At 39.0% G+C, this 25,876-nt stretch overlaps 1 protein-coding gene across 2 annotated transcripts in view; it reads right to left on the bottom strand.

The window, feature by feature from the left end:
- The window catches only part of COG5 (component of oligomeric golgi complex 5), a 377,278-nt gene that overhangs the window by 344,696 nt on the left and 6,706 nt on the right, over window positions 1-25,876 (bottom strand). For both annotated transcript variants that reach the window (XM_024250412.3, XM_054560623.2), the window contains exons 3-5: window positions 23,006-23,063; window positions 16,967-17,021; window positions 16,795-16,864 (exon numbers count right to left, since the gene is read on the bottom strand). In XM_024250412.3, the coding sequence (XP_024106180.1) occupies window positions 16,795-16,864; window positions 16,967-17,021; window positions 23,006-23,063 (183 nt within the window). The remainder of the gene's footprint in view (window positions 1-16,794; window positions 16,865-16,966; window positions 17,022-23,005; window positions 23,064-25,876) is intronic.

Here is a 25,876-nt window from a genome sequence, read left to right on the forward strand (position 1 = left end):
ATTCAATGTCAAAATCCATTGAAACATAAGTGACTGCAAAATAGTAATAATCCATTTCTGTAATTTTGTCTTTATTTACAAGCATATGAAATTTCTCTATAAAAATAAACTTTACCTCATTGACTATTTGTTTACCTAAGAGTATTGTTCACACCAAAAGTAAAAATAAATACTTAATCTTTCCCTTATCAGTTTTCAAAATGAAGGAATAATTTCCTAATATTCACCAATAATGAAAAATTAGTCGGTGGGGGGGGGGTGGTGGGTGTTCTGGGGTTTTGCTTTTTTTTTTTTTTTTTGATATCATTATGAAATGGATTTAAACATAATAAGAGATGCCCAACCCATCATGGCTCTTATCCTTATTGATGCTCAAAGTGTTCCATTTTGGCCAGCAGAAGCCTCTGAGAGTGATTAACTGAACCACTTTGCCTGAGACTGAGAAGTTTCCCAAGTTTTAGGACTTTCAGTAGTAAAACTAAAATAGCTGGTCACCCAAAGCCTCTTCAAGTCAGTTCCTGAGTTCCTTTGTCACGAACCGAGCAGTCGTTAATAGCCTCCTTGGTATCTGGTATAAAAATGTTCCAGGATCATTTTATACATTTCATGCCCCAGACCTGGAATCAAAGATTTCTCAAAGAAGCCCTGGTTTCTTTTAGTAGAAAACAGCATTACTTGTTTTTTGTTTTTTTTTTTTTTTTTGAGACAGTTTCGCTTTTGTCGCCCAGGCTAGAGTACAATGGCACAACCTTGGCTTACTGCAACCTCCCCCTCCAGGGTTCAAGCAATTCTCCTGCCTCAGCCTCCTGAGTAGCTGGGATTACAGGTGCCCGCCACCATGCCTGACTAATTTTTGTATTTTTAGTAGAGATGGGGTTTCACCATGTTGGCCAGGCTGATCTCGAACTCCTGACCTCATGTGATCCACCTGCCTTGGCCTCCCAAAGTGCTGGGATTATAGGAATGGGCCACTGTGCCCAGGCAGAAAACAGTATTTCAAGACCACATTCACAGAACTAGGTTTGTTCATTTCTGGGACTTTTTCATAGACATAGCTAGGAAATGTCAACATTAAAATATCACATAAATATTCATTTGATTTATGCCACAATACACATAAAACATTCTCAGATTAACATACATATACATATGCACAAATATATATATACACACACAAATATAAGGTATATACTATTTTTAAATAACATTAAAGTAGCTCAAGTTCATACTGATACTTCTAATTACAAATCAGAAGTAGAGGATTTAGCCTTCTTACATCTATATAAATATAAACAGTATATAATTTCTTCCACATTAAGATTCCTAGCTCTCAAGGACACAGGAGATAACAAAATTAGAATAATGTATAATTATTCATTTGCTTTGCTGCACAATACACAGAAAATACCTGATCAACAAAACCAACACTACAGTCAAAAGTATGATGGCTGAAAATAGTTTTTAAAGTTTTTTGCATATGCTCTTCCCACTGTTTTTTACAGCTGAATTATATTTCTTTGCCAAAACATATAGTCGTTACATACTATTCTTTATAACCTTCATTTAATCCTAGTTCTCATGCTTAACACTAGTCTCACGGTGATTTTTTTCTAGTCAGTCTTTGCTGTTCTGCAGCCTCCACTGGTGATACTCAGAGACACAGGGTCTGGAGTGGACCCGCAGCAAACTCCAGCAGACCTGCAGCAGAGGGGTCTGGCTGTTAAAAGAAAAACTAATAAACTGAAAGCAATAGCATCAACATCAACACCATGCAAAAACTCCATCCAAAGGTCACCAACAGCAAAGACCAAAAGGTAGATAAATCCACGAAGATGAGGAAAAACCAGCACAAAAAGGCTGAAAATTCCAAAAACCAAAACGCCTCTTCTCCTCCAAAGGATCACAATGCCTCACCAGCAAGGGAACAAAAGTGGATGGGGAATGAGTTTGACAAACTGACAGAAGGAGACTTCAGAAGGCGGGTAATAACAAACTCCTCCAAGCTAAAGGAGCATGTTCTAACCCAATGCAAGGAAGCTAAGAACTTTGAAAAAAAGGTTAGAGGAATTGCTAATTAGAATAACCAGTTTACAGAAGAACATAAATGACCTGATTGAGCTGAAAAACAGCAGGAATACTTCGTGAAGCATACACAAGTATCAATAGCCGAACAGATCCAGTGGAAGAAAGGATATCAGAGACTGACGATCAACTTAATGAAATAAAGCGTGAAGAAAAGATCAGAGAAAAAATAATGAAAAAGAACAAACAAAGCCTCCAAGAAATACAGGACTATGTGAAAAGACCAAACCTACATTTGATTGCTGTACCTGAAAGTGATAGGGAGAACGGAACTAAGTTGGAAAACACACTTCAAGATATTATCCAGGAGAACTTCCCCAACCTAGCAAGACAGGCCAACATTAAAATTCAGGAAATACAGGGAAGACCACTAAGATACTCTTCAAGAACAACAACCCCAAGACACATAATCATCAGATTCGCCAAAGATGAAATGAAGGAAAAAATGTTAAGAGCAGCCCAAGAGAAAGGTCAGGTTACCCACAAAGGGAAGCCCATCAGACTAACAGCAGATCTCTCTGTAGAAACCCTACAAGCCAGAAGAGAGTAGGAGCCAATACTTAACATTCTTAAAGAAAAGAATTTTCAACCCAGAATTTCATATCCAGCCAAACTAAGCATCATAAGCAAAGCAGAAATAAAATCCTTTACAGACAAGCAGATGCTGAGAGATTTTATCACCACCAGGCTTGCCTTACAAGAGCTCCCGAAGGAAGCACTAAATATTAAAAGGAAAAACTGGTACCAGCCACTGCAAAAACAAACCACAAGTTAAAGACCATCAACACTATGAAGAATCTGCATCAACTAATGAGCAAAACAACAAGCTAGCATCATAATGACAGGATAAAATTCACACATAACAATATTAATCCTAAATTTAAATGGGTTAAATGCTCCAATTAAAAGGCACAGACTGGCAAATTGGATAGACCCATTCATGTGATGAATTCAGGAGACCCATCTCATGTGTAAAGACACACATAGGCTCAAAATAAAGGGATGGATGAATATTTACCAAGCAAATGGAAAGCAAAAAAAAAAAAAAGTGGGGGTTGCAATCCTAGTCTCTGATTGTTTAGACTTTAAACCAACAAAGATCAAAAAAGACAAAGAAGCCCATTACATAATGGTAAAGGGATCAATGCAACAAGAAGAGCTAACTATCCTAAATATATATGCACCCAATACAGGACCACCCAGATTCATAACCAAGTTCTTAGAGACCTACAAAGAGATTTAGACTCCCAGACAGTAACAGTGGGAGATATTAACACCCCAATGTCAATATTAGACAGATCAACGAGACAGAAAATTAACAAGGATATTCAGGACTTGAACTCAGCTCTGGACCAAGCAGACCTAATAGACATCTACAGAACTCTCTACCCCAAATCAACAGAATATACATTCTTCTCAGTACCACACAGCACTTATTCTAAAATTGACTACATAATTGGAAGTAAAACACCCCTCAGCAAATGTAAAAGAACGGAAATCATAACCAACAGTCTCTCAGACCACAGTGCAACCAAACTAAAACTCAGGATTAAGAAATTCACTCAAAACCGCACAACTATATGGAAACTGAACAACCTGATCCTCAATGACTACTGGGCAAATAACAAAATTAAGGCAGAAATAAATCAGTTCTTTGAAACCAATGAGAACAAAGACACAACATACCAGAATCTCTGGGACACAGCTAAAGCAGTGTTTAGAGGGAAATTTATAGCACTAAATGCCCACAGGAGAAAGTGGGAAAGATCTAAAATTGACACCCTAATATTGCAATTAAAAGAACTAGAGAAGCAAGAGCAAACAAATTCAAAATCTAGCAGAAGACAATAAATAACTAAGATCAGAGCAGAACTGAAGGAGATAGAGACATGAAAAACCCTTCAAAAAAAATCAGTGAATCCAGGAACTAGTTTTTTGAAAAGACTAACAAAATAGACCACTAGCCAGACTAACACAGAAGAAAAGAGAAGAATCAAATAGACACAATCAAAAATGATAAAGGGGATATCACCACTGATCCCACAGAAATACAAACTACCATCACAGAATACTATAAACAGCTCTATGCAAATAAACCAGAAAATCTAGAAGAAATGGATACATTCCTAGACATATACACCCTCGCAAGACTAAACCAGATAGAAGTTGAATCCCTGAATAGACCAATAACAAGTTCTGAAATTGAGGCACTAATAGCCTACTAACCAAAAAAAAGCCCAGGACCAGACAGATCAACAGCTGAATTCTACTAGAGGTGTTACAAAGAGGAGCTGGTACCATTCCTTCTAAAACTATTCCAAACAATAGAAAAAGAGAGACTCCTCCCTAACGCATTTTATGAGGTCAGCATCACTCTGACACCAAAATCTGGCAGAGACACAACAAAAAAAATTTCAGGCCAATACCCCTGATGAACATCAATGTGAAAATCCTCAATAAAATACTGGCAAACCGAATCCAGCAGCACATTAAAAAGCTTAGCCACCACGATCAACTCGGCTTAATCCCTGGGATGCAAGGCTGGTTCAACATATGCAAATCAATAAACATAATCCATCACATAAACAGAATCAATGACAAAAACCACATGATTATCTCAATAGATGCAGAAAAGGCCTTCAACAAAATTCAACAGCCCTTCATGCTAAAAACACTCAATAAACTAGGTATTGATGGAATATATCTCAAAATAATGAGAGCTATTTATGACAAACCCATAGCCAATAGCATACTGAATGGGCAAAAGCTGGAAGCATTCCCTTTGAAAACTGGCACAAGTCAAGGATGCCCTTTCTCACCACTACTATTCAACATATTATTGGAAGTTCTGGCCAGGGCAATCAGGCAAGAGAAAGAAATAAAGGGTATTTAAATAGGAAGAGAGGAAATCAAATTATTTCTGTTTGCAGATGACATGACTGTATATATAGAAAACTCCATCGTCTCAGCCCAAAAACTCCTTAAGCTGATAAGCAACTTGAGTGAAGTCTCAGGATACAAAATCAATGTGCAAAAATCACAAGCATTCCTATACACCAATAATAGACAGCCAAATCATGAGCAACCTCCCATTCACAATTGCTACAAAGAGAATAAAATACCTAGGAATACAACTTACAAGAGATGTGAAGGACCTCTTCAAGGAGAACTACAAACCACTGCTCAAGAAAATAAGACAGGACACGAACAAATAGAAAAACATTCCATGCTCATGGATAGGAAGAATCAATATCGTGAAAATGGCCATTCTGCCCAAAGTAATTTATAGATTCAATACTATTCCCATCAAGCTACCATTGATATTCTTCACAGAATTAGAAAAAACTATTTTAAATTTCATATGGAACCAAAAAAGAGCCCATATAGCCAAGGCAATCCTAAGCAAAAAGAACAAAGCTAGAGGCATCACACTGCCTGACTTCAAACTATACTGCAAGGCTACAGTAACCAAAACAGCATGGTACTGGTACCAAAACAGATACATAGACCAATGGAACAGAAATAGAGATCAATGGAACAGGCCTCAGAAATAACACCACATATCTACAACCATCTGATCTTCGACAAACCAGACAAAAACAAGCAATGGGGAAAGGATTCCCTATTTAATAAATGGTGCTGGGAAAACTGGCTAGCTGTATGCAGAAAACTGAAACTGTAGCCCTTCCTTATACACTTTACACTGTTGGTGGGAGTGTAAATTAGTTCAGCCATTGTGAGGCTATTTCTCAAGAATCTAGAACAAGAAATACCATTTGACCAGCAATCCCATTACTGGGTATATACCCAAAGGATTATAAATCATTCTATACCCAAAGGATTATAAATCATTCTACTATAAAGATACATGCACACATATGTTTACTGCAGCACTGTTCACAATGGCAAAGACTTGGAACCAACCCAGATGCCCATCAACGTTAGACTGGATAAAGAAAATGTGGCACATATACACCACGGAATACTATGCAGCCATAAAAAAGAATGAGCTCATGTCCTTTGCAGGGATAAAGATGAAGCTGGAAACCATCATTCTCAGCAAACTAACACAGGAAGAGAAAACCAAACACTGCATAGTCTCACTCATCAGTGGGAGTTGAACAGTGAGAATACATGGACACAGGGAGGGGAATATCACACACCGGGGCCTGTCAGGGGGTGGGGCCAAGGCAGAGGGATAACATTAGGAGAAACATCTAATGTAGATAACGGGTTGATGGGTGCAGCAAACCACCATGGCACATGTATACCTATGTAACAAACCTGCACGTTCTGCAAATGTATCCCAGAACTTAAAAATATAATTAAAAAAAAAAAAAGGAAAGAGAAAAAAAAAGAGCAAAGGATTATTTGAATAGACATGTCTCCAAGGAAGATAGATAAATGGCCAAAAGGCACCAAAGAAGATGCTCAATATCATTAGCCATTAGGAAAATGCAAATCAAAATGACAATGAGATACTACTTCATACCCAATAATGATACAGGAGATAGAAATTATTTAGGCAGATAATAACAGAGTCCTTGGCAGAATTTCTCTTTCAACAAAAAGTAGCTCCCAAATCATTTCTTTTCTAACAAAGAGCAGCCTGAAAAATCGAGCTGCAGACATAGATAACCAAGCTGGAAACTGAACAGGTGAATGCCAGCAGCTGTGTCAATAGAAAAGGGCTACCTGGAAGCCAGGTATGTTCAACATGGAGGGTCCATCTTTGCTTTTCTTTGTCACCACATGTACAGTAAAGAAGCAGGCAACACAGACAGCACCGGCCAGCCAGAGAACCCATCTGCCTAATAAAAGATTAGGGCAGGGCGGCCAGCTTTTTCACATGCTATGCAAGTGGCACACCTAGCCCTAACTCGTTTTTTGCACCTTAGGCAAATACCACACCCGGTCTGACCAATCTTTCATGCCCTATGTAAATTAGACACTGCCTCCTCAAGCTCATCTATAAAACTCACTGCATTTCACCATAAAAGCAGCAACCCAGTTCTCCAGGACCCCTCTCTCTGCAGCAGAGAGAGCTCTTCTCTTTCTTTCGCCTATTAAACTTCCACTCTGAACATCACTATTTGTGTGTCTGTGTCCTAGTTTTGTGTGGCTGTAAGACAACAAATCTCGGGTATTTACTCAAGACAACGATGCCACTTCAATAAGATGGCAATATTAAAAAAAAGTACAGAAATTAGAATCTTCATACATTGTTGGTAACAATGGAAAACAGTCCAGTTGCCTTGGAAATAGTTTGGCATTCCTCAAAATGTTAAACATAGAATTAGCATACGACCTAGCATAATATGCTCTCAGGTATATACCCAAGAATTGAAAAAAAAAAAAAAAAAAAAAAAAAGCACACATAAATATTATTTATGCAACGTTTGTTCTTAGCAGTCTACTCAAAATAGTTAAAAAGTAGAAACAACCTAAATATTCATCAACTGATGAAAGGATAAACAAATTGAATGGATAAACAAAATGTGATATATTCATAAAATGATATATTATTTGACCATAAAAGTAAAGAAGAACCTAAGTCCTCATTAAACATCATCAACTGGTTCTTTTGACTTCAAGTGAAAACAATGGACCAGGTGGCTCACTCCTGTAATCCCAGCACTTTGGGAGGCTGAGGAAGATGGATCACTTGAGTCCAGAAGTTTGAGACCAGCCTGGGCAACACAGTGAGAGACACTGTCTAAAAAAAATTAAAATTAAAAAAAAAATTAGCTGGCCATGGTGATGCGTGCCTGTTGTCTCAGCTACTCAAGAGGCTGCACTCCAGCCTAGATGACAGAGCAAGACCCTGTCTCAAAAAACAACAACAAAGCAACATATAATAAAACCCAGTTTTTTCCTCCTCAGTGTTATAATGAAATGACATGTTATTCAAGGACCTGCTGTATGTTCTTTTACTTAAAGCTGCAGTTTCCAAGAACCTATCAATGACATTAAATAAGAACTTACTGTACTGACATATGCTACAATATGGATGAACCTTGAAAACATCACATTAAGAAGCCAAATACTACATAATGAATGATCCATTTCCATGAAATGTCCTGAATAGGGAAATCCAAAAAGGAAGACTGCAGATTAGTGCAGATTAGTTGAGAGCCTGGTGTAGGGAAGTGGATAGAGGGAGTAACTGCTAATGGGCACAGTTTCTTTTTTGGGTAATGAAAATATTCTGGTATTAGATAATATTATAGTATAATTAGATATTGTATTCACAAGATGCAATCTTGTGAATATAGTAAAAACCCCTAAACTGTACATGTTAAAGTGATTATTTTATAGTATGTAACTTATAACTCAATTTTTAATAATGAGTGTGACTTCTAACGATGCAATAGGGTCAGACTTACCTTTCCATTTTAAACAACTAGAAAATTGAATAAAATACACGAAATAATTTTAGAACAACAGGAAAGAATAATTGGACAATAATTAGATAACAGAAAACACAGGTCTGTGATCTTTGACAGAAACAAGAACATGAGCTTAACAATTGTCTCAGATTACCACTGGGAGACAATTTTCAGGCCACAGGAAAGGGAAGGGAAGGGAAACAGAGCATGACAGTCTCTCTGAAGTTGGGAAGTAGAGATTACACTTCAAGAAAGCCAAAAAAGCTAGTGTTTATGGGCAGAAAATTGGAGAAAAAGAAGCTGCAAAAAGAGAGGTTGTGGAGATAAGCAGAAAAATAGCTTCCAGTCTTCTGAGTACCAATCTGTGCATGTGAGAGAGGAAGCACAGGAAAAGAAACACTGAAACAACAGTAGAAAGACCTAATAGTAAACAGGGCTAAACTAGCCCTAGGCTAAAGGCTGTTCTGGACCTGTACAAACAAAGACTTAAAACTAAATCTCAAAAAGATTAAGGGTGGCTCATGCCTGTAATCCCAGCATTTTGGGAGGCCAGGTAGGAGTATCACTTGAGGCCAGGAGTTTGAGATCAGCCTAGGCAACATGGCGAGACTCCCATCTCTACAATAAATAAAAAAAAAAATTAGCTGGGCATGGTAGTGTGTGCCTTTAGTCCCAGCTACTTGGGAGGCTGGGGCAGGAGGATTGCTTGAGCCCAGCACTTGGAGGTTACAGTGAGTCAAGACTGCCCCACTATACTCCAGCCCAAGTGACAGGGCAAGGCCCTGTCTCAAAAATAAATAAATAAATAAAAATTTAAATTAAATTTAAAAAAAAAAAAGATCAAACTGATTCCAAGTAACTCAAGTGTGAACCAGAAAAAAGTCCAACATTATTTAAAAGAAATTTTAAATAATCTAGGAACCCTAAACATAAAATACACATTTCTAATATCCAATAAAAAATTACCAGGTATGTAAAGAAGCAAAACACATAAAACCCAGAACAAGAAACAAGAAGAAAAGTTAATCAACAAAAACAAACCTAGAAATAATGAAGAATTAAATGTTAAAATATATTTTATAGGCTGGGCGCGGTGGCTCATGCCTATAATCCCAGCACTTTGGGAGGCTGAGGCAGGCGGATCACCTGAGGTCAAGAGTTCAAGACCAGCCTGGCCAACATGGTAAAACCCCATCTCTACTCAAAATACAAAAATTAGCCAGGTGTTGTGGCACGTGCCTGTAATTCCAGCTACTCAGGAGGCTTAGGCAGGAGAATCACTTGAACCCAGGAGGCGGAGGTTGCAGTGAGCCAAGATCCTGCCACTGCACCCCAGGCTGGGCAACAGAGCGGGACTCTGTCTTGAAAAAAAAAAAAATTTATAAACATGTATATGTTCAAGAAGGTAAATGAAAACATAAATATCAGCCGGACACAGTGGCTCATACTCGTAATTCCAGCACTTTGGGAGGCCAACAAAGGTGGAATGCTTGACCTCAGGAGTTCGAGACCAGCCTGAGCAGCATGACAGAACCCGGTCTCTACAAAAAATACAAAAATTGGCTAGGTGTGGTGGTGCATGCCCATAGTCTCAGCTACTCAGGAGGCTGAGGTGGGAGGATAGCTTGGGCCTGGGAGGCAGAGATTGCAGTGGGTTGAGATCGTGCCACTGCACTCCAGCCTGGGTGACAGAGTGAGACCCTGTCTCAAAAAAAACATATATACATAGATATAGATATAGATATAGATATAGATACAGATATATATTTATGCGTGTGTGTGTATGTATATAAATGAAATTGAAATATAAATGTCATAACAGAAAGAGAAGATATAAAAAGACACAAATATAAACTAGAGATGAAAACTATAGGCCGGGCATGGTGGCTCAAGCCTGTAATCCCAGCACTTTGGGAGGCTGAGGCAGGCGGATCACGAGGTCAGGAGTTCAAGACCAGCCTGGCCAATATGTTGAAACCCCGTCTCTACTAAAAATACAAAAATTAGCTGGGCGTGGTGGCAGGCACCTGTACTCCCAGCTACTCAGGAGGCTGAGGCAGAAGAATTGCTTGAACCCAGGAGGCGGGGTTGCAGTGAGCCAAGATCGTGCCACTGCACTCCAGCCTGGGCAACAGAGTGAGACTCCATCTCAAAAAAAAAAGAAAAAAGAAAAAAAAAAACTATAAAAACACACAGGATGGGATTAACAGCAGATTAGATACTTAATTAAAAAGATTAGTAAATTTACAAGCAATTCCAGGTAGATTATAGATCTAAACATATGAGGCAAAACAATACATGTTTTTGAAGGCAATATACAATATCTTCATAACTTCAGGGTAGAGAAGGTTATCTTGTGAGAATTTTTCATAAAAGAGAACTCACCATAAAAGAAAAATTGGATAAATTTAACTTCTCTCCAACAACACACAAGAGTGAGAAGGAGAAAAAAATGGGTAGGCAGAGGAATATCTGAAACACACGTAATAGATGACTTATAAGAGGTTCAATCTCCTTAGTAATTAGTTCCTCGAAAAACAAAACCACAACGAGATACCACCACACACCTAAAATATTAGCAAAAACTAACAAGTTTGACAACACTAAGTGTTGGCAAGGATACAAACTGAAAGGAACTCTCATATACTGATAGCATATGTGGTATAACCATTTGGTAAAATAGTTTGGCATTATCTAATAAAGTTGAAAATCAGAAACCCTATAACCCAGAAATCTCATTCCCAGGATATAACTTACACAAAGAGCTATTAGCATGAGCCAACATATATCTGTAAAAAAGTTTTCACAGCCATATTATTCATAATGGTCCCAATCTGGAAAAAATCCAAATTCCATAAGCAGAATATTCATATAATGACATAGTCTACCGCAATAAAAATGAAACAAAACAACAAGCAAGGCCAGGCATGGTGGCTCACGCCTGTAATCCCAGCACTTTGGGAGGCAGAGACAGGTGGATCACTTGAGGTCAGGAGTTTGAGACCAGCTTGGCCAACATGGTGAACTCTGTCTCTACTAAAAACACAACAAAAAAATAGCCGAATGTGGTGGCAGGTGCCTGTAATCCCAGCTACTTGGGAAGCTAAGGCAGGAGAATCCTTGAACCTGGGAGGCAGAGGCTGCAGTGAGCCAAGATCGCTCCACTGCACTCCAGCCTAGGCAACAGAGCACAACTCTGTCTCAAAAAAAAAAAAAGAAAAAGCAATATAGATGAATCCAAAAAAGGATAATACTTTCCAAAAAAACAGGATATTAAAGCATAATTTTTAGTTAAAAAAATCAATGTGATATGTTTATAAGTGACATTAGTAAGATGGCAGAGGAAGACTTTCCAGGACTCCAGCTTGCAGACACATTAATTTGAACCACTATCCACACACAAAAACATCTTCACAAAAGTTAAAGAAACCAGGTGAGACATTACAGCACCTGAATATAGCACAGAAATAAAAAGAGGCACATTGAAGAGAGTAGGAAGGACAGTGTCACATTACCTGCATCCCCAACACCAGCCAGCTAGCAAGGAGACAGATGCTCGTTGAGTAGAGAAAAGAGAAGGAATTGAGCACTGGACTTTGCCTCAGCCCCAACACTAGGCCTGCCCCATTAAAATCGTGTTGGGCACTCTGCCCCCGCCTGACTCCAGGCCAGTACTTCCAGACTACACCTCCTGGCCCACTCCACTACCAGGCTGGTCCCAGTGACCCTAGGCCCCAGACCAGCCCTCGGCTTCAGGCTAATCCCAACTCAGGCTCCAGGCCCAACCCAGCACCAGGCAACCCCGCATAGCCCAAGATGTTAGGCTAGCCCTAGTGCCAGGTTAGCACACAGACTTCCAGCACCAGGCCAGCCCCTGAAGCCACATGCTCCAGACCAGCCCACGTGGCCCCAAACACCAGGTCTGCTCCAGCATCAGGTTGGCACCTGTGGCCTCAGACACCAGGCCAGCACACAAGGACACAGGCTCCAAGCCTGCCCTACGGGTCTACATTCCAAGTCAGCCCCTGTGGCCCCACACTCCAACAGACACAAAGTCCAGGCTCCTCTGGCAGACCCAGGGTCCAGGTCCATCCCAGGAGAACCTGGCCTCCTCTGGCAAACCCAGGGTCCAGGCTTATCACAGCAGAATCCAGTGCCAGGCCAGCCCCCAAGACCAGATGACTCACACCTGCCTCAGTGGCCCAGTCTCCAGGCAAGCCCTTGCAGACCCAGCCTCCAGGCCAGCACTCACTCACCCAGCCTCTAGGAAGACTCTCATGGCTCTAGGCACAAAGCAAGCACCCACGGACCACAGCCTTCAGTGGACCCAGAGTCCAGGCTTACTTCAGCAGACCAAGGCTTCAGGACCACCCTTGCAAACCCAAGCTCCAGGCTAACGCTGGTAGACCCAGGACCAGGCCTGACTCACAGGTTCCAGGCCCACCCCCATGGTCCCAGGTGCCAGTGAAAGCCAGGCATTGTGGACTCAGGCTCCAGGCCCATCCCCAAGGTCCCAGGTGCCAGCAACTGGTTGGCTCCTGCAGATTCAAGCTAAAGTCCGGTCCAAGTGCCAGGTCAGCTCCCAAGGGACCAGGCTTCAGACCAGCTCTTGTGGACTAGGCCCCTAATAGTCAACGTGTCCACTCCACAAGGGGCCAGCTTGGCACTGTGAACCCTGGATCTAAGTCTGCTCCAGCAAACTCATGACCCACATTTGCCCCAGTAAATATAGTCTGCAGACCAAACCTCATGGACCCAAGCACCAGACCTGTGCACCTGCTAACCCAGCTACCACAACAGCCTGCCTGAAGACACCAGCAGTAAGTCTGCCCACAGACCACACCAGAAAGCCTGCCTAGGATCTCTGGTCAGGCTAAATGGTGAAGAACTTTCCCAGCCAAAGCCAGTCTGCAAAGAGTGGAGTAAGTTCCTACTTCTTCAAATGTGCAGGCACCAATACAAGGCAACAAGAATCACAATCAGGGAAACATAACACCACCAAAGGAACAAACATTAAAGAAATTAAGGTTTATGAGCTGCCTAACAAATAATTCAAAATAATCACCTTTTAAAAACTCCATGAACTACAAGACAATACAACTAGACAAGTAGACAAAATCAGGAAAACAATAAACAAACAAAATGAGAAGTTCAACAAAGAAACAGAAACCATAAGAATGAACCCAACTGAAATTCTGGAACTAAAGAACACAATGACTGAACTAAAAAAATTCCAAAGAGAGCTTCAACAGTAGACTCAATCACATAAAAGAATCAGTGTGCTTGAAAAGGGGTTATTTGAAATGATCCAGTCAGAGGAACAAAAAGAAAAAAGAAAAAGAGTAAAAAAAGCCTTTGAGAATTACAAAACGCCATCAAGCAAACCAATTTATATATTATGGGTGTCCCAGAAGGAGCAGAGAGAGAAGAAAGTTTATTCTAAAAAATAATAAGAAAAATTCCCCAAATCTGTGGAAAGTCAAACATATCCAGGTATAGGAAACTCAAAGATCTCCAATCAGGTTCAACGTAAACAAGACTACCCCAAGATATATTACAATCAAATTGTCAAAAATCAAAAACAGAGAGGATCTTGAAAGCAACAAGAGAAAAAAAGCATATCACATACAAAGGAATCCCAAGATGGCTATGAACAGATTTCTCAGTAGAAATCTTATAAGCCAGGAGAGACAGGGATGATCTATTCAAAGTGCTGAAAGAAAATAGGCTGGGTGCAGTGGTTCACACTTGTAATCCTAGCACGTGGGGAGGCCAAGGCAGGCAGATCACCCAAGGTCAGGAGTTCGAGACCAGCCCGGTCAACAAGGCGAAACATCATCTCTACCAAAAATTAAAAAATTAGCCAGGCGTGGTGGCGGGCACCTGTAATCCCAGCTACTCATGAGGCTGAGGCAGAAGAATGGCTTCAACCTGGGAGGTGGAGGTTGCAGTGAACAGAGATCAGGCCACTGCACTCCACCCTGGGTGAGAGAGTGAGACTCCATCTCAAAAAAAAAAAAAGAAAAGAAAGAAAAAAACCAACAAATAAATATTGAAACAACAGACTTTAACTACACTCTAAACCAAATAAACTGAACAGACAAATACAGAACACTCCGTCCAATAGCAGCAGAATACACATTCTTCTCAAATGCACATGGAACTTTTTTCAGGATAGATCATATGTTAGACCAGAAAATAAGGCTTAACAAACTTAAGAAGACTGAGATCATATCAAATATCTTTTCCAACCACAATGGTATTAAACTAGAAATCAATAAAGGATGGATTTCGAAAAATTCACCAAAAATTTCTCAAAAAAATAAACAACATGCTTATGAGCAACAAATGGATCAAAAAAGAAATTAAAAGAGAAATTTTAAAATGTCTTGAGACAAATGACACAACATACCGAAAGTTGTGGGATGCAGCAAAAGCAGTTCTAAGACGAAAGTTTACAGCAATAAATGTCTACATCAAAAAAGATTTCAAATAAATAACCTAATATTAAACCTCAAGAACTAGAAAAAGAACAAACAAAGCCCAAAGTTAGTAGAAGGAAGAAAATAATAAAGATCAGGGCAGAAATAAATTAAATATAGACTAGAAAAACAATAAAGATTAATAAAACCAAGAGTTGGGTTTTCGGTTTTGGTGTTTTTTTTGAGACAAGGTCTCGCTCTGTTGCCCAGGCTGCAGTACAATGGTGCAATCTCGGCTCACTGCAACTTCCACCTCCCAGGCTCAAGCAATTCTTCTGCCTCAGCCTCCCGAGTATCTGGGACTACAGGCGTGTCACCATGCCTTGCTATAAGAGTTGGTGTTTTGAATAGACAAATAAAATCAATAAAACTTTAGCTAGACTAAGAAAAAAAAGAAGTCTCAAAACCAGAAATGAAAAAAGAAAACATTACAACTGATATTACAAAAATATAAAGAATTATAAGAAACTACTATGAACAAATATATGCCAACAAACTGGATAACTTAGAAGAAATTGATACATTTCTAGACATATACAACTTACCAAAATTGAATCATAAAGAAACAAAATCTTAACAGATCAACAGTGAGTACAGAGATTAAATCAGTAATAAAAAGTCTCCTAACAAAGAAAAGCCCAGGACTTGATGGCTTTACTGTTGAATTCTACCAAACATTTAAAGAAAAACTAATACCAATCCTTCTAAAACTCTCCCCAAAAAATCAAAGATGGAAAAATATTTCCAAACTCATTTTATTAGGCTAATGTTACCCTTCTGTCAAGGACAAAGACACTACAGGAAAAGAAAATTACAGGTCAATATTCCTGACCAACACAGATGCAAAATCCTCAACAAAATACTAGCCAATCTAATTCAGTAGCACATCAGAAGAATCATTCACCATGATCAAGTGAGATTTATCTCTGGGGTGCAGGGATGGTTCAACATGTGCAAATCAATAAATGATATACCACATTAACAGAATGAAAGACAAAAACCATATGATCATTTTGATAGATGCAGAAAAGGCACTTGGTAAAATTCAACAATACATCATGTTAAAAACTCAAAAAAACTGCTATAGAAGGAATGTACCTCAACGCAATAGAGGCCATATACAACAAGCCCGCAACTAACATCATAATCAACAGTGAAAAGTTGAAAGCTTTTCCTCTAAGATCAGGAACAAAACAAGGATGCACACTCTCACCACTACTATTCATCAACACAGCCACTGGAAGTCCTGGCCAGAGCCATTAGGCAAGTGAGAAGTAAAAGGCATCCAAATCTGAAGGGAAGTAAAATTGTCCCTGTCTGCAGACAGCATGATCCTTTAGACAGAAAACTAGATAAAGGACCCTAAAGACTCCACCAAAAGAGTGCTAGAATAAATGCATACAGTAAAGTCAGAGGATACAAAATTAACATACAAAAATCAGTAGCATTTCTATATACTAACAATGAACTATCCAAAGAAATAATCAGAAAAACAATCCCATTTCCCATTTACAACAGCTACCAAAAAAAAAAGTTAGAAATAAATTTAACCAAGGAGGTGAAGCATCTATACACTGAAAGCTATAAAACATTGATGAAAGAAATTGAAGACATAAGTAAGTTAATAAACAATTATATACTGCAATGACAGTTAAAAGAATTCACTTTAGATTTGTATTTTTTGAGCTAGACATCTTAAGGCTTTTTAGTGTTTTTTTCTCCTTTTCTCTTACCTTCTGTTCCCATTCTCTCACTTCTTCCAAACTCATACTCTTAAATTTTGTCCACTTATGAAAACAAAATGAATAATAAAGTATAAAGAAATAAAAGTAAGAAACTACCTGAAGTCTTGCTAGTTGTGCAGTACGGGCAACTATCTTATTGTATGGTTCAACAATTTTTGCTTTTATCCTAAAGGAAAAGAAAAGAGAGGAGTGAGAATAAAATCATTTTCAAAATATCAATGGATAAAAACATTCCCATTCCATTTATTTATAAAATTAAGAACAGTACCTATCAACAGCTCCCTGTAAAGCCCCAATTCTCGTCTGCATCATCTGAAGAACACCTAGGAAAACATAAGCTAACATTGGCTTTACAAATTTACAGGGCATCCAACTGGGTAAAAAGTTAAATTAAAAGAAAATACATGCATATATAATTTTAACTTTTTTTGTCACCATCCTAATCCAAGCAACCAGTATCTTTTACCCACACTGCTGTAAAAGCCTGTAACTGGTCTCCCCCTCCAATCTTTGCCTCACAAAAGAAGCCTGACAGGGAATGGGAACTGACTGCTTAATGGAAAAGGGGTTTCCATCTGGGGTGATGGAAAAGTTATGGACCTAGATACTGAGGATGGTCGCACAACACTGTAAATGTACTTAATGCCACTGAATTGTATGTTTTAAAATGCTAAAAACAATAAATTTTATGTTATGTATATTTTAACACATTACCAAAAAAGTATGACTGATCCTCCATGATATCCCCTTTGCCCCATTACTCCTTTATTAAAACTATAGTCCACAGCTTAGTCTACAACTCTCTAGGCTTACAACATGAGGAAATTTTCACAAAATTGGAAAAACATTTTCAGGAAGATCAAGCATAAATTTTATTATTTAGGCTTCCAATTAGTACAGATATTTAATTATTTTGAATGCCATTCTTTAAAATTCAGTTTCTATATCCAACTGGCATAGTTGTTTTGAAAGCATAGTACTCTATTAATAGCTAAATTTAAGTATAGACATGTCATCATATTTTAAATGAAATAATATTAGAACAAATAAACATTCCTATCAGCATACAAGTATACAATAACAGAGTTCAGTTCAATAGAATCCTCTCTGAATCAAAGATTCCCACTTTTCTGCTGGTTTTGTGGTGTATTCACCATACACTGCCAAGAATACACTGCCATTACTTATAACCATTTTCTTACATCATATCCTCTCCACAACCCAGTCTCAATCGGTTTCCATCAATACTCCACCAAAACAGATGTTACCAAGGTCACCAGAAATCTACGAGTTGCCAAATTCTATTGTTCGTTCTGTCTTAACCTTGTTCAAGCTCTCAGAAATTCACAGCAGTTGACTACTCCCTTTCTAAAACATTTTTTGTCTAGGCTTTCTTTTTTTGAGACAGTCTCGCTCTGTCACCCAGGCTGGAGTGCAGTGGCTTGATCCCCCCTCACTGCATGCTCTGCCTCCCGGGTTCACGCCATTCTCCTGCCTCAGCCTCCCGAGTAGCTGGGATTACAGGCGCCCACAACCACGCCCGGCTAATTTTTTTTTTTTTTGTATTTTTAGTAGAGATGGGGTTTTACCATGTTAGCCAGGATGGTCTCGATCTCCTGACCTCGTGATCCACCCGCCTTGGCCTCCCAAAGTGCTGGGATTACAGGCGTGACCCACCGCGCCCGGCCTTTTCTAGGCTTTCAAATCATCACGCTTCCTGGGTCTCCTATTATCTCATTAGTTGTTCCCACTTCTCCTCTGTCAGACCTCTACATGTGCTGGAGTACCCCAAGACGTGATCCTCATCCATCTGCTCTTCTCCATCTACAATCTTTCAGGAATTTCATTCAGTCCCAAAGTTTCAAATAGTATCTGTTCAACAAAATACTGATTTTATACACACACACATATACAGACATATACACATACATCTATGTAAAAAGATTTTCTTTATATATCTGCCTATGTTCTCATTCCCTCTCTATCTCTCTGTCCTCTTTCTCTCTTCGCCTGTACTGTTACATCAAATTTAAGATACCCAAGACAGTTTATGCCCTACCCCCCAACCCATCAAAAATCACACTTCTCTCCAGGCTATGACATCTCCATTACTCATATCATCATCTATCCAATTTTTGAGACCAAAATCCTAGGAATAACTCACGGTGACTTTTTTCCATCAGCTCTTTCATCTGCCATCAACAAACCCTATCAGCTTTGCCTACATTTTACTCCATCTGCCACCACTCTAATCCAATGCACCATCAACTTCTACTATTCTAACAGCTTCCAAACCAGTGTCCCTGATTCCACCATTGCCTTTTTCTACAGAGCTATCAGAGTAAACTATTCCGAGTATTAATCTCATCATACAATAACCTGATTAAACTCTTCCATAGGTTTACCATTGCATTTAGAATTAAATCCAAATTCCTTCCCAAGAACCTTATCTACGATCCTCTCCCTCCTTCACTAAACATCAGCTATTCTGGGCTACTTTCTGCCCCTCAAACATGCCAAATTAATTCCTGCTTTCCCATTTATTGTTCAGTCTTTTCCTCAAATCTTCACATGATGGCTCCTCCTCATCATTAGATCTTGGCTCAAACGTCATCTTCTCAAAAAGGCCTTCCCTCTCCTTCATCCATCCCCATCATCTGTTTTATTTTCTCTATAGAATTTACAAATAAAATTTTTCTTTCTGTTTTCTGAGATACAGTCTCACTCTATTGCCCAGGCTGGAGTGCAGTGGCATGATCTCGGCTCACTGCAACCTCTGCCTCCCAGGTTCAAGCAATTCTCATGCCTCAGCATTCCAAGTAGCTGGGATTACAAGCATGATCCACCATGCCCAGCCCTGTTTTCTACCTGCACTTTTTTTTTTTTTTTATCTACCTCCAGGACAAAAACATAGTTCCAAAAGGACAGTGACTCTGTCTATCGTTCACAAGTGCCTAGTACTTAACAAGTTATTAATTACTATTTGATTGCCTGAATGAACAATTAAATGAATGAGGCTATCTTTGTTTTTTGGTTGTTTGTTTGTTTTGAGACAGAGTCTCGCTCTGTCGCCCAGGCTGGAGTGTGGTGGCACGATCTCGGCTCACTGCAAGCTCCGCCTCCAGGGTTCACGCCATTCTCCTGCCTCAGCCTCCCGAGTAGCTGGGACTACAGGCACCCGCCACCACGCATGGCTAATTTTTTGTATTTTTAGTAGAGACGGGGTTTCACCACGTTAGCCAGGATGGGAGGCTACCTCTTTTTGACAAAAAGAAGCTTAATAAATATTCCTCAAAATTCCATGAAAACAAAAAGTCTATTGCTATAGCTTTCTGAAACCTAGCAAATTCTCAAAGTAATATTTGGAAGAATATTTTTAAAAAGAACATTTTTAAATAAAATAGGCTTAAACATACCTCCAAACTATTTACATGCTAAAAAAATTTTACATATTTAGGAGAATAAAGCAGATGAAGTAGAAGCTAGAATAATATTCAATTTTTCTAACATGTATACACACCACACTTACTTTTCAGCATCTCAAAATAACATCTAGACACATCATGCTAAAATGAATGCTAACCAATTCACATTTAAAGTTTTTTATTTTATTTATTTTTTGAGACAGGGTCTAGGGTCTTGCTCTGTCACCCAGGCTGGAGGGCAGGGACACGATCACAGCTTACTGCAGCCTCAACCTCCTTGGCTCAAGCGATCCTCCTACATCAGCTTCCCAAGTAGCTGGGACTAGAAACATGCACCACCATGCCAAGCTAATGTTTTATTTTTTATAGAGATAGAGTCTCATTATGTTGCCCAGGCTGGTCCTGAACTCTGGGATCAAGTGAACCTCCCACCTTGGCCTCCCAGAGTGCTGGGATTACAGGCGTGAGCCACTGCACCCTGGCCTACACTTCAATCTTTTATGTTCAAATAATCTAGTGAATATTCTGAGATAATCATAGGAAAAAAGTAGCCAGCCTTTGTACTCTACACACTCACACAAGAGATAATCATTCTAATTCAGTCTAGCAGTGTATTTCAAATATTTTAATCTTTGAACATCATTCTGGGAAAAACAAGCACATTATAGAACTAAAACACATATTTAAAACCCACAATGAGAAATATTTCTGTTGTGGTGATTCATCTAGACCTATACACACTCAATGTACTACCATGCCATCCTTATTAATAAAAAACTAGCATGTTTTAAAGATTGCCATTAAAATATTACTTGCTCTCAAAAATGCATAAAAATATTATGAGATTTAAAAATATAATTAAAACTAGTGAGCTTCTGCACAGCCCAAGAAACTATCAATACAATAGAATAAACAGACAACCTACAGAACAGGTGAAAATGTTTGCAAACTATGCATCTGACAAAAGTCTAATATCCAGAATTTATAAGAAACTTAATTCAACAAGCAAAAACACAACTCCATTAAAAAGTGGGCAAAAGACATAAAGAGACATTTCTCAAAAGAAGGCATACATGCAGGCAACACACATGAAAAAAAAATGCTCAACATCACCAATCATCAGAGAAATGCAAATCAAAACCACAATGAGATACCATCTCACACCATTCAGAATGAGTATTATTAAAAAGTCAAAAAACAACAGATGCTGGTGAGGCTGTTGAGAAAAGGGAATGCTTATATGCTTTTGGTGGGAAGATACAGCCACCGTGGAAAGCAGTTTGGCGACTCCTCAAATAACTCAGAACTACCATTTGACCCAGCAATCCTGTTACTGGATATATATTCAAAAGAAAATAAATTGTTCCACCATAAAGACACATGCACTCGTATGTTCATCACAGCACTGTTCACAATAACAAAGACATCGAATCAACCTAGGTGCCCAACAACAGCGAATTAGATTTAAAAAACATGGTACATATATACCATGGATACTACACAGCCATAAAAAAAGAATGAAACCATGTCCTATACAGCAATATGGATAGAACTGAAGGTGATTATCCTAAGCAAATTAAGGCAGGAAGAGAAAAATCAAATACCGCACAGTCTCACTTATAAGTGGGAGCTAAACATTGGGTACTCATAGACCTGAAGATGACAACAATAGACAATAGGGACTACTAGAGGAGGGAGTACCTAACTGTTGGGTCCTATGCACACTACCTGGGTGACAGGATCATTTGTACCCCAAACCGCAGCATTATGTAATATTCTCAGGTACAAACCTACACATATACCCACCCCTGGATCTAAAATAAAAGTTGAAATGACTAATAATGATGATAATAATAATAATAATAATAAATTTCCAGTACTAAGTCAATCAGTACTTAGAGCTTCTTAATCTTCCTAAGAACCCAGTCAGATATGTATCCCAGATTTCAAATAACAAACTATTATTTCCAAAAATACTAAGTTCTTCATCAGGGTATCTTAGAAATATTGTACATGCTGAGAATAAGTTAGTATCTTTGAGTACATGAGAAATACTGGGGGAAGCATTAAAGAATACTGCATCACAGAAAACAATATCCTCTCTCCTTAAGAATTTGATCAACATTGAGAAAAACCACTTACCTTTCTTCTGATGTACAATGATTAATAATAGTAATCATAAGTAATAACGTAAAACACAATAGTTACATCTCATATTTATGAGATGTAGTTTAATTTAATCAAGAGGGAATGAAAAATTCATAAAAGATTTAGTCAAACAAAAATCACCAGATTTGTAAAAATAAAAATCCAATTATTATTCCACTATATTTTCATTAAAAAGAGTTGCAAAAAAGGCTCCAAGAAAGGCAAAAATAAGAAAAAAATTCATGCCTTCTTCCACTACTAGTCACTCTGGTATTGTTGATGTTTTTATTGTTTTAATTAACTAACACTTACAGGTACACTAAATATGTGCAGGCATTGTTCTAAGTATCTTGCTAATTCATTTAATTCTCAGAATAATGCTATGTTAGTACACATTATACCCCTGTTCTACAAATAAGAAAACTGAGGCAGAGAAGGGTTAACTAACTTGCCCAAAGTCAAACACCTAGTAAGCAGTAAAACAAGGATTTGAACCCAGATCATTTAGCTCAGGGGCCAGCAAAGTTTTACTAAAGTTTTACTGAAACATAGCCACACACATTTGTTTTCATATTATCTGGCTACATTCACTCTACAATGGCAGAGTTTAGTAGTTGCAACAGAGACTGTATGGCTGGCAAAGTCTAAAATACTTGCCATCCAAAGTAGCTTGCCAAAGCTTGAAAATCCCTGGTCTAGCTCTACATAATCTCTAGCAGTTAATAGAAATATACCTTCCAACGACTCAATCCCAGTTGCTTGTGCCAGTAAATCTTCATGTCTTGCAACAACCTGAAAATCAAAAATAAATGATTAGCTTTTGCTCTGTTAGGTATTTTTCCTTGTAACCAAAATGTAGAATGGACGATCTCTCTTGGTGTAGAAATGAGGCAAATACAAATACAAAAGAAAAAAACAGGTTTTTAAGGTGTGTCTGAGATGAGTTACAAGCGGGAACACACATACATTTACAGTTCAACACAGAGCAAGAGGAGTTACAGCCTTTTCTTAGCCCTGTCTTAGTCTGTTTGGACTGCAAACACAAAATACCTTAGACTGAGTAATTTACAAACAGAAGAAATTTATTGCTCACAGTTCTGGGGTTTTGGGAAGTCCAACATCAAGGCATTGGCAAATTCAGCATCTGGTGAGAACCCATTCCTTACGGATGGTACCTTGTATCTATCTTCACATGGTGGAAGGGGCAAACAGGCTTCCTCGGGCCTCTCCAATATGATATGATAGTATTAAGAGCCCTGCACTAAACCCTAATAAGAGCCCCGAGCTCTTAATACTATCATATTGGAGATTAAGTTTCAACATATGAATATTAGGGGAACACAAACATTCAGACAAGCCCCTTGCTATCTTAAAGAGATGTACAAGTGGAGTTGTGCCAAAAAATGTAAAAAACAGCTCATTGTTGCCACACCATTATTATGTTTTCCCTTTAAAGAATATTTTCAAACATCAGGTTCTCTTTGTTCTTGAATTTGATTCAGCACCACCAAGGCTACATCCTACTCTGGAAAGATACAGCACTCAGTGCTCACCTATACCTGAACATCTCTCTGCTTCCAGTTTCCCAGTGTCACATACCCACAGCAAATCCTTTTCCCTATAGATGTTTGATACTTTTATGAAAATTAGGGCACTGCAGATGGCCAGAACAAAAAAACCAATGTTACTAAAGGCCACATGCAAGACATTCCTAGAAACATCACGAAATCATGCAACTCTTTAGAATAATGCAGGAATCCTTATTATTGTGTGCCTTTTATTCCAATGAATACGAAGTTTCATGTCTAGTCTGCTGACTGAAGTTCTTAATCACCAAAGATTAATTCACTGGAACCCCTAAATTCTCCACTTTGTCCTGTTTCAGATATCACTGTCATTCTGTCAAGTTTCTTTCTATCATATCTACTCAAAGTATTACTCTTGGTCATCTCGGTCTTTTATTCGTAAGGTTGCCAGAAGATGTCTGAATTTTTCCCAGCCTACTGATACGGTCATCAATATGTCCATCTTAACAAGACAAACTTTTTAAAAATTATCTATTCTCCTTTATCACGAGTAATACTTTGGTAAGGTTAAAAAGCCTAAAACTATAGTTTCATAGACTCCCTTGCAACCAATTAAATGATTTTTCCAAGAGTTGTGGAAGACAAGAGAGAGGAAAGCTAGGCTGGGCACGGTGGCTCACACCTGTAATCCCAGCACTTCGGGAGGCCGAGGTGGGTGGATCATTTGAGGTCAGAAGTTTGAGACCAGCCTGGCCAACATGGTGAAATCCTGCCTCTATTAAAAATACAAAAAAATTAGCCGCATGTGGTGGTGCACACCTGTAATCTCAGCTACTCGGGAGGCTGAGGCACAAGAATCATTTGAACCCGGGAGGCAGAGGTTGCAGTGAGCAAGATCATGCCACTGTATTCCAGCCTGGATGACAGAGCAAGACTCTGTCTCGAAAAAAAAGAGGAGAGAGGAAAGCTTACTGTTTCAGCTAGTAATAAAGGTCCTGAGACCTGAGAATTTAGAGACAGTTAAGAGAACCACATTGCTCACTCCAGGATTTAGTCATCAGGTACCTAGAGGCAGAATTTTAGCACTGGCATGTAAGGTAAGAACAGGTACTTCCAGGCCTCTGTATTGCATCTGTGGTAGTTCCTTCAACTCCGTCCACTAGCTATTCACCCAACAATTTGACAAGCATCCAAACTCTCTGTATGAAGTGTCTTTCTTAGAGTGATTTCTAGTTCCTGCACTAAACCCTAATAGTAAATGTTTTACAATTTTAGTCATCTCACTGATATAGACTACTGGGACTCAGAGACTTCCTCTACCTCACATCCTAGGCCACTACAACTTCTCCCCTCTAAGTGATGGTAAATACATTTTAAGTTCTTATTGATTCCTGCAAAGTAGATGCTGCATACAGGGAATAAGGAAAATACCAAGCATAAAAGGACTGAAAGAATTGCAGGTGGTTCTTGCAAAAAGCCACCCCCTCAGAACTCTAGACTAAACTAAATACATTCTCCCCTGCTCTCATAAACAACTCACACTATTCTATTTAAAACAGGCCTCGCTTGCCTGCCATTATTTCTGTCCGTGTCTGCCACTGGTCTGTGGGTCCTTGGAGAGCCAAGAAATGTATTCTATTTATTTGGCTATCCCCACAGTCTAACTCAAAGCTTGACAATTAAGCGTGTTTTCTTTTTTTTTTTTTGAGACAGAGTCTTGCTCTTGTTGCCCAGGTTTGAGTGCAATGGCACGATCTCGGCTCCCTGCAAGCTCCACCTCCCAGGTTCAAGTGATTCTCCTGCCTCAGCCTCCCGAGTAGCTGGGATTACAAGCGCCCACCACCATGCCCAGCTAATTTTTGTATTTTTAGTAGAGATGGGGTTTTGCCATGTTGGCCAGGCTGGTCTGGAACTCCTGACCTCGTGACCTGCCCGCCTCAGCCTCCCAAAGTGCTGGGGTTACAGGAATGAGCCACTGCACCCGGCCTAAACGTGTTTTCTAAATATCTGTCAATAAAGATTGAAATCAAATGATATATAATCAGAATTTTAGAGTCAAAATAACCTTAGAAGGCATCC

The sequence above is a fragment of the Pongo abelii genome, chromosome 6 (assembly GCF_028885655.2).
Source record: "Pongo abelii isolate AG06213 chromosome 6, NHGRI_mPonAbe1-v2.0_pri, whole genome shotgun sequence".
NCBI lineage: Eukaryota > Metazoa > Chordata > Mammalia > Primates > Hominidae > Pongo > Pongo abelii.